The sequence below is a fragment of the Carya illinoinensis genome, chromosome 7, assembly GCF_018687715.1.
Source record: "Carya illinoinensis cultivar Pawnee chromosome 7, C.illinoinensisPawnee_v1, whole genome shotgun sequence".
NCBI lineage: Eukaryota > Viridiplantae > Streptophyta > Magnoliopsida > Fagales > Juglandaceae > Carya > Carya illinoinensis.
Window position 1 is genome coordinate 15921764 of NC_056758.1, and position 10839 is coordinate 15932602.

The 10839-nt window shown below is 38.4% G+C and overlaps 1 protein-coding gene across 1 annotated transcript in view; it reads right to left on the minus strand.

Moving 5' to 3' along the window:
* Positions 1-4916, minus strand: part of LOC122314682 (protein PIR) — a 66729-nt gene extending 61813 nt beyond the window's left edge. Inside the window, exons 1-2 of the mRNA XM_043130189.1 lie at positions 4463-4916; positions 4219-4291 (exon numbers count right to left, since the gene is read on the minus strand). Coding sequence (XP_042986123.1) covers positions 4219-4291; positions 4463-4516 — 127 coding nt within the window. The 5' untranslated portion in view covers positions 4517-4916. The remainder of the gene's footprint in view (positions 1-4218; positions 4292-4462) is intronic.
* Positions 4917-10839: the final 5923 nt, after the last annotated feature.

Here is a 10839-nt window from a genome sequence, read left to right on the forward strand (position 1 = left end):
CAAGTAAATTCCCCTCCCATTAACGGTATATCCATAAGTCCCATCTCGGAAATGAAGTCTGAAAAATCTGCCATGGCTTGATTTTGACCAGCCCCCCCTGATCTCTCACTAGAAAATCTAGTCACATTAAAATACCCTCCGATATACCATGGCGCTTCCCAACACGAGCATAACCCAGCTAACTCCTCCCAAAGCAACCTCCTTTCGCTAACGATATTAGGGCCATAAACCCCAGCAAAAGCCCACAAGAAACCATCATCTATATTTCTGAAGAGACATCCCACCGAGTGTTCTCCCACAAACTCTTCTATCATCTCCACCACCCTCTTATCCCACATAATCAGGATCCCCCCCGGAAGCCCCGTTCGACGGTAAGAAATTCCACCCTACATAAATGCAACTCGACAAACTTCTAATAATTCTTCTATCAATCTGCTTCAACTTTGTTTCCTGTAGACAAATTATATCCCCCTTCCATTGTCTTAATAAAGCTCTTACATGGAGACGTTTGTTAATCTCGTTAAGTTCCCTAACATTCCAGCTTATAATTTTAGGCTTCATTTAACAGCTGATCCGACCCTCCCTTTATTTCTTCCACGGCTTGCACTCCCCTCCTTGCCATCATAGTTAATGGACCTGGTGAGTCTCCTTAACTCCCTCTCTCTTTTAGACCCAGCCCCCTGCTGTCCTGCCTCAATGGCTATAATCAATGCTTTAAACTGTTCTTCATAACCCACACAAGAGATTCCCAGACAATTTTGAAGATCCTCTATCTTTTTCAACAACCATTCGGATGATCTAGTAGGAGATAATATGCTGATAGGGGTTGGATCTGCAACATCATCTTCCTCACCCTCTAACACACTGTCACACGGGTCAAACAGGACCAGGTTTCCCTCCCCCTCTATTTTCTCTTGATCTGCCGAGATCTCCTTAGTCACCATATCTAAGGAATTCAAAACAGATTCCTCATGTTCCTCCCCAAACTTACATACTTCTCTCCAAGATCTGAGATTAGCTTGCACTAAGTCAATTGGCATAGAAATAGCCATTCCCTCCACTTGCTGGTCAACCACGCTGAGAGGCAAAAAATCTCCCTCTATTATTTCCCCTGGTTCTATACTCAAACTTTCTCCTACTACATCACAAGCCTCCATCGGCCCTTTCTATATCCGTTCAGACCCTGAAAACGAAAACTTCTGTGTTACTGGACATTCCGTAACTTGACCGAGAGAACGCTCCCTCGCCGTCTCCTCCTCCAGCGGCGGCATCAACATCGGATCACCACCTGACGGCTCACCTCCCTCCATCAACCATTTCTGTCCGAGACCCGGTCCAAGACTCGGGCCCACTTGATGCGTATCGGGCCCCTTGCAGAGACCCACAGCCGATACCTGTTTTCGGCCACCAGACACTACCCACTTCTTGCGTGGGCTTTTGGAAGGCCCCAGCCCGATGGGGACCATTTTCCCCTTGCCTTTCTGTAGCCCATTAAGCATTTCCTCCTCTCCCCTTATTTCCGGTTCTTTTCCAATTTCCTCAGAGCCCACCTGCATGGACCTTTCCTCCACCTGGCCCAGACCCACATTCCCCCCCTCCTCAACACTGCGTTTCAATAAAGCCAAAGACTCTTGCAAAATTCCCACTTGCTTCTCCATTTCAGCCAACGCATGCACCACAGTTTCCATATTCAACCCCGACACCCCTCTGCCATCCCCTACACAACAATGTCTCTTCACTAGAGAGGAAAACTCAACTGCTCCCTCTGCATATTTTGGCGCTCGAGACACGGCTTCACTATACGAAAGGGACTGGTTCCTCTGCAACGATGAAGAAATTTGAAATGGACAACTACCCCTGTTTTGTCCTCCCAGACCAGAGTATGATGCTGTGAGTTCCTACAGCAACTCCTCAAGGTTCCTCCACCCCACCCCCTTCTTTCCTTCTGGTATCATTAACACCCCACGACGTTTCCCTTGTCCAAACTCTGATAAGGAGAAAAAACTCCCATAAGAGTTACGTTGTCGCTGTAACACCAAAACTTGAGACACACTTCTACGTGACTTAACAAACTCTGGTAGCCCCCGGTATGCTACTCCTTCCTTAACCATTGCAGCCAACCACCCCAGTGATCCTTGCTCAAGAGATACATGATTAACAGCTCTACAACTGCTCTCTGTACATCTCCACCACCTCTCACTAACCTTCTCAAACTCAAAGCATTTCTGGTCAATAATGATGTTCCTAATCCACCCCATTTCAGCACAACTACTCCTAGATTAAGACACACAACTGGACTAAGAAACTAATCTAATCACCTCTGGTACACCCACCATCAAAATGGATCATTGTAATCTCAAGTGTACGGAGAGAAAAGAGAGAAGAGAGAGAAGAAACTAATCTGTGGTAAACTAAAAGTAGTTACCTTTGTATGCTCCCTAATCCAACAAAGTGGGAGAGGAAATCCTCAACAACCACTCCAAATACGAACAATTGTAGTGCACACCCTAGCGCTGATGGACTCTCCTTCAACCACTGAAAGCATCTCCATGACGGCATTTTCTCAATCATGAGTTGAGAAATTAAGGGACCAAAATCATTAGATTCCATTTCCAGCTCTGTTTTTATTTTCTGTATTATAATGTTTGGTTTGGGATGTTTGTTGGGATCTCCCACCGCCTGCTATTGTGCCTTTCTTTAATTTTCTTAATCTAATTTGCCAACCAAAAAAAATTAAAAAGATATAAGTATAAATATAATTTGTATTTTGTATCTAGTAATTCTGATAAATTGGTAACTTTTCAATGAATCAAATTCTAACTTCTGTGCTCGTTAAAAAATATTAGATGCATTAGTTTTTCAAAAGAGAAAGGTCCCATTTCTTCTAGGCATGACTCAAGCCAAATGAACTTGATTAAAGAAGCCTTTACACAGCACAAGCAATCTCACAATGTAGTACAAGATGATCAAGGGACTCGCCACTTGTAACAACCCAATGAAAGCCCAGTCTCAATATCGGCATATACTCCAAAGAGACAAATCAATGTTACAATTGGAGCACATTGGAATATTAGAAAAGGCAAGAACTTCTGCATCCCAAGCAATGTGTGATCCAATTCACCATCCTCCTACACTCAATCCAACATAACAATCTTCCCCCCTTAAATCTCTAACGAGATGTAACCTTCAACTTACAGGATTGAAACTTGGCTCTAATACTATTTGTAACAACCCAAGGAAATCTCCAATCTACATTTGGGCCTACACTCCAGAAGGACTAGTAAATATTAAAATTGGAGCCCATTAGTATCATTGTAAAGGGCAAGAACTTCTCTCTCCAAAGTAACGTGGGATCTTATTAACCACCTAATTCCTATACTCAATCTGTGGTATTACACTACTCCTCTCACACATGTAGCAACAATTATTCAGAACAATGTGTCTCTTCCTTAGGCTTCACAACTTGAATGATACATTATACTTCACAACCTATTATAGACTAAAAGTTTAATTAGCTAAGTTTACAATTTACAAAGACAATATTTTTTCTCAAAGGGACTATTACTTGTTAAGATAGACTTGCATTCAAATAATTATAATTGTTAAATAGGTTTCTAACACCTCGTATTATACTTCTTTTTCCCCTTTTCTCTCTCTCTCTCCTTTCATTTATGATGTTCTCTTTGCCTCCCTTTCACATATGCTCTCTTGCTTATATATCATATATTTTTTACAACTTTGGTTATATATTTTGTATCATATTTTCAGGACTGCAAAAATTTCTGTATGGCTTCATCACTGTACTAGGAGTCTTATATATTGAATTTAATTCTTTTTGCAAATCAAATATTCTTCCTCAATTATTCAAATGTGGAGATTTTCACAATACTTGGGCCCAAAAAATTAAATGATAGAGAGTTAAATAGAAACGGTAAAACAAAAAAGACCAGAATACAGTTTCCAATAATACAAGGCCTGAATTAATCCCGTAGCCTTCCCTTCATGGACAATTTGTATAGATGCATCAAAATCCAGTTGAACCACCATTGTATGCATATCATAAATAACGTTTAAAAAGTTTTGCATCAGTAGAAATGACATTTTGGAAGCATGTAATACTTGAGCAAAGATTTCTTTCCCATAAAAAATTAGCGTCCCACACAAAAATATTAAGCACCAAAAAGCCTTATAAGTTAGAAATTTTAAAGAAATGAATACCGATTGGACTCTCGGTTGCACCTCTCTCAGTTGACACCCAAACTCCTGGTCCTTGTACATCTGGTTGCTCATCCTACACAATTCATCCGCAAAATGACTATATATACATTTTAAACGTGATGAAATCTATAGATTTTTCAAAATAACATTATATAACATTCCACTTTTCTCCTCTTTTTTACTATATTAAACTTCTCACTGAACAAGTTGCTGATAATACTATTTTGAGCAATCGCAGAATTACCTCTAGCGAGAATGTAGAAAGAGCTGCGATGGCTTCCTCAACAGGGACAGCCATTAATGAAGCTCTAACTCGTAATTAATAATCTTCCAGCCAATTATGGCGAAACAAGTTGAAGGCACTACTACAAAGTGAGTAGGTGAAACCACTGCATCTTGGCCAAACGGACAGATCGAGAATGGTGGAATGAGGAGCGTAATTGGTCGCGGTTTTGGGTTTCGGTTGGAGAAAGGGCTACTCGTTTCCGGGAAATGTTTGTCAGAAAGGTCGCTGGGAGCCGGGAGGTGCTGTATCGCTTGTCTAATGATCTGGAGGCTGGAGCCCGACTGTAAACAGAGCGTTTAAAATTACCAAATTGGACAGTGAGCAGTTGAGCTAAATGGCCTCTTCAATGGTCTTTCCATCTCTAGAAAGGGTGTAGTGCTCTCACTCATGGTCGCTTCCAAGCTAATCCTCCCCCACTTGCCTTTTTAGCAACTGACTGGGTGGGGTTAGACCGTTAGATCTACGTTTCTCAAAGAGTCAAAAAAAAAAAAAAAAGATAAATAATTTCTAAGACTTCTACGTCACATAGTCTCTACATAAATAATTTAATTTATAAAATAAATTTTAAAATTTAAATCTTATTAAAAATATACCGATCAAATGATACTATACGGATGACATGTAGTATAAAAACATTGAATATAACCAAATGGTTATCCATTAGGCAAGAAAAATATTATTTAAATTAAAAGGCAAAAAGATCATACCCTTTCTCTTGCAACGACGGAGTAACAGGGTCAACTATACAGCTAATTTTTATAACTAAAATCATTATAGATCTTGTTGTAAAAGATTGATTATTAGATAATTCATAAGTAGAATCAAAGGAGTGTGAACTATACAAGTTAATAATAGCATAGAGGGCACCTTGCCATTTAAAATTAACCATTGAAACAATGTAACCAACCATTTTTTTATCCATTTAGATTTACTACTTAGTGTTTTTATTTAATATGCATTTTTGCCTAAAAGAAAAAAATAAAGATCATGGTCAAGAATGTTATAATAGAAAAATCCATTGGAGTTTTTATTTTATACTAAAGAAGGGAAATAAGTTATTCATCGAAGTTACATTTATTCAATAACCAAAACTAAACGATGATATATAGCTTGAAAACATAGAACAAAAAATCGTTTATTTGCATCAAGTTTTTTCAAGTTTTTTAAGGGCTTATTCAAGACTTACTAAAACTATTACTAAACAAAAAAGAAGAGATTTGTTTTCAGCTTATCAGGATAGAGGTAGGAAAATGATAGATTCTCGTCGATTGTGGATCGCTCAGATAAAGGCACTAATTCGTTGGAATAGTGTATACTATAATTCTAATAAGATAATACACAATCTGTACAATAGGCAACTACTTCTTAATCATAAAATACTTGTGCAAATAACTATATTAAATAGAAATTTTCTTTACCTAATGCCCCCGAACTCCGCTTGATATTTGACGGAGCTTAAAGTATCGGAACATGCAACACTTGATTATATACCTCGTTTATGACAATTGAGGATACAACACACTTAGCATGCATCTAGTAGTATGCAGTATTTACAGTAGATAATTTTTTTTTAGTAATACACTATGTACCATAATGCTATATCCCAAAACATGGTCATAATTCTACAAGTATTCACATATCAAAAGTTATACATTGAGTTTGAATCAGAACATGTATTGGAGACTACACTCCATAAGTACAGGCATAATAAAACTACTAAACTAAATATCAAGCCGCTCACGCAAATCAGCAATAAGCCCCAAAATGGAATCCAAAAGTGGGAGCACCAACTCCATAAACTCCTCAAGCGTCCAATGTAGCCTACTCAACCTTGTCCAATTGGTTGAGTACTGATCCACGATCCCCTGACATATCGTCTACTAGAAGAATGATAGTTCGAACAACTAAATGAAATTTTACACATCTCAGCAAGTACAACTCCTAAACTACCAGAAATATAAATCAACAAGCATTACAGTAAAATTTAGGGGTGTCCTCCCAACCCCCGTGTGGTGGGGTGAATTATCCTGTTGGCATGGCGACGGCCCCACCCCATAATACGTTGCCCTACCCCGTTTATATATATATATATTATATATGTATTATAATTATATAATTATATAATATAGTTTTTTTTTTTAAATCCCTTAAGTGACCAAAACGGCATTGTTTTGGCGCCTAGGGTTTTTTTTTTTTTTTTTAATTAAGCTAGTGAACTCAAAATGGTGTCGTTTTGGATTTACTAACCTAAACCACCTCGATCTAAAGCCCCCTGCCTAGGGCCCCATATTCTCCTTCCCCTCGATCAGACTTTAGAGCCTTTAGTTCAACCCTAGCCCCCTCGACGCTAGTTCGTGATCTCCTCTCCATTGTCACAGCCCCCTATCACATTGCAATGACCTCCTTGTCGTCTGTGCTAGTTGTTGTCGCCGAAGGTAAGTCCGAATATCTCATCGACTCATCTCCTTTTTTTTGTTTTTAATTTATATTTTTATGGAATTAAATGGAGGATGAGATTAATGAAGATGGAGGATGGGATTGTGAATCTTGTGTTGCGGAGGATTGCTTGTGCATGTATGTGATGGATCCGATTGTGATTGAATGTTTGGATTGTGATTTATTAGGGTTTTGTGATTTATTTCGATTTTCATGTGTTTTTCCTTCCACCTTCGATTTTTCTTCAACCATTCATCTCCACATAAACTGATGAACACAAGAACACATAAATCAACCAAATAGCAAATCGGTTTTCCTTCAGCCTTCGGTTTTGAAGATTCAATACCTTCTTTTTTTTTTTTTTTATAAATAAAGAGATTCTATACCTTGTAATTTATTATAACAGTCATGATAAAGGACAATATATATAAAAATATATATATATATATATATATATATATATTTATATATATGACGTATTTTAAATAGTAATTTAATTAAAAGGTAAACAACTACATCCTAAAAATAATAAAACCGGTTTTAGAATGCATTGCACTCGGTTAGAGACTAATATTTTTCATGTTTGCTATAATTTTAGATTTGTTGTTTACTTGAGTTAATGGAAATACCGACAGATTCTAGTGTGAGCTCCCCTATTCAGGGCACCCCTGCCTCTATCCCTACCCCTACTCCTATCTCTACCACAATCACTGTGACGCCCCCAAATCCCACATACGGACACGTAGAAATCGAAATGTCGGGATGATGACAACACGAGTCACCACCCTATCGACAAGTGCCAAGTGTGTGTACACGTAACAAGTGTGCAAATAAAAACACACAGCGGATAACAAAAGTCTTATAACTAAGTACTAGAATTTTTCTTTGTTTACTGCAAATCCGATTAAAACATACATAATAAAATATTATAAGCCTCAAATATCGTTTCAAACCAAACTACAAGGCATAAAACTCTAAATCAATACTCCGGCGGAACCGCCTCCTCGGGCTCAGCCTCCTCCTCTTTCTCGACCTCTGCATCAAAATCTACGGTACAAAATGGTGCCGCATATAAGTAAAGATCCAAATGCCACAAGATAAAAACATATTAAACTCAGTAATATGCATGAAAGAATGCTAAATGCACATATCCCATAAATCCACATTTTCCACGCACGCCAAAAATCCCATTTTGGTCCAAAACATTTCCTTTAAACATAACCTCGCCATTATCCCCAATAATGGCCCAAAAGCCAAACCATCAGAGCACTGTAGACGGAAATTATAGGCAGGACTTTACCACCATCCTGCTCACCACCGTTCCTACGCGTGCACCGTAGGCGGGAATCACAGGCGGGATTCTACCACCATCCCTGCTTATCACCATTCCTATACATGCTTCCGACTCAAACCAGTCAATCCAATCGTTCACATAAACCAAAAATATTTCTCGCCTGAAAGTCCAGTTTTCAAGTTCCAACACATGTACATACATGCAATGCACACCTTAAGACACAATTCATCTAACAGATAACAAAATCAATAATAACCAAATACTCCGTCGTCAAATCCATTCGACCCCCGACTCCTTGGACTCAGTTCAGAATTAACCAATCAGTTAATGAATTTATTGAAAAAGCAATAATATATTTAAATCTAAAATAGAGTTTGGAAAATACTTACAGCGCTATAAGATATTTTTCGAAGGATCATAACGTTGCAAACGGCAGAGAAAAATCAACGTAACAATGTATTTTACACTGTTACCGTGGGTTGTAAAATACCCACTTTCGAACGGGAACAAACCAAGACTTGGGATTGATAGGGAAAGGCCTAGAAATGTTTATGAAACTAATGGAAGTGAGTTTTGGCCTTTGGTGGCAGTGGAAACGGCGGTGGAAGCAGAAAAAGGGCAAATCGGAGTTGAGCTCGTGGGAGCTGCTTTGGCAACGGATCGGGGTCGAAAATGGGTGGTTTAGGACGGCAAGAGGTAGGTGATGAACTAGTGAAAAGATGGTGGTCGGAGGTGGAGCGACGGTGGCGGAAATGCACAAAAATCGTGAGACTTAGATGGGCTTTAGGCGGCAAATGACAGCTCGAATGAAGGTGAGATTTGGTGGGGTGGTTCACCGGCCGGAGGGGGAAATTTCTGAGTGGGTGGTGCCGGCCACGTTGCCGGCAAGCGGCGGTTCTGGGCTGAAGAAGCAACTGGCAACACAGAGAGGGAGAGAAGGTGCAGCGCGGGGGAGAAGAACAGGGAAGAAAGAAAGAAAAGAAGAAAAAAAGACAAGAAGGAAAAGAAAAAGAAAAAGAGAAAAGAAAAAGAAAAGATGAGGGAAAAGAAATGAGGTCCAATCCTCACCCCTGTAGTCCAAAAACTGATTCGACGAAAATAATTTTAAAAACTATAAAACGACTAATTAATTTAAACACCACATCACGTTAAAATATAATAAATAACTAATAAAACTAAGAACTAAATTTTAAATCCAAAAACAAATTAAATTAAATTACACAGCAATTTAAATTCAAAACGATAATTAATATAAAGAAAAGTCCACAAAACAAATATCACAACTAAATAAATCTAATTAAAACACAATAATTTAAAATAAAAGAAATAATATATTAATTAAATTAAAATACTCCTTTAGTGAAAATACACGTAAAAATGGGATGTCACAACCACTACCCCTACCCCTACCACTATGCCTACCGTTACGAAATCTTGTCCTGTCCCCAAGCCCAACAAGAAACCTGCTTCCATAGTTTGTTCTTATTTTACCAAACTAAAGGGTGGTGACCCTAATACCCCCAAGCCAAGTGTAACCATTGTGATAAAATTTATGGATGTCATTATAGGAAACATGGCACATCACAATTAAAGGAGTGCTTAGAAGAGTAATATAAAAAAAGTTTAATTATAAGATCTTTGCAAGAGAAGAGTCAATCTATGCTAGAAATTAGACTTTAAAAAATGAAGGATGGGAATAGTGGGGGTGTAACATTGAAGGAGTACACGAAATATGATCTTAGCGAGTGGAGGATACACCTAGCTCGTATGGTCATCATGGAAAAGCTACATTTTCAAATTGTGGATGGAAAAAGGTTCTAAGCGTATTCTCACTACTTGGAACCCAGGTTTCAACTTCCTTCTCGTCACACAATGACAAAGGATGTAGAAAAACATTATTAATCTTAAAAAGAGAAATTGAGGGGTTTTAAAGTAGGTTAGCTTGTTTGCCTCATCATTGATTGTTGGACATCGGTCCAAAATTTTAATTAAGGCTCATGCTGCAACCCAGTAGGATCTAGTTACCTAGGATATGAAGCTAGAGTCTACCCAGAAAGAGTTGTAGGAGGTCCAGTGGGACTGGGCCTTGATAACCAGGCAGCGCTCGCAGTAGTTGTCAAAGAATTTCATCCTCACTCAGGAGGCACAGAACCAGAGGAAACAGCTAAAGAAGGCCAAGGAACGGGTCAGTGAGCTCGTGCAGATGGCGATCGAGAAGGACCTCGACCTCATGGCTCGAGATCTTGGGCATAACAGCTTAATATACTCAAAGTATATCAATATGTCAATTAAAATTTATAATTTTCATGATTAAGATAAATCATTATAATTGACAAGTTATGGTCTTATTTGATAAAAGATACAAGAGGTACGGGAAAATGGATTTTACATTATTAAGACTTGAGCTAATTGACTAATAGAAAGCAATTTAGAGGTGAAACCTAAAACATAGAGAGCAGATGGTAAAGAAACATTTTTTTTCTAACAATAGATCAAGAAGAGCCATCAGTTCAAACAAATTGGTGTTCAATATGAATCATATTATAAAAAAAAGATGATATATCATATGGTGCTACAGTCACCAATAATTTGTCCCGAAAAGGCC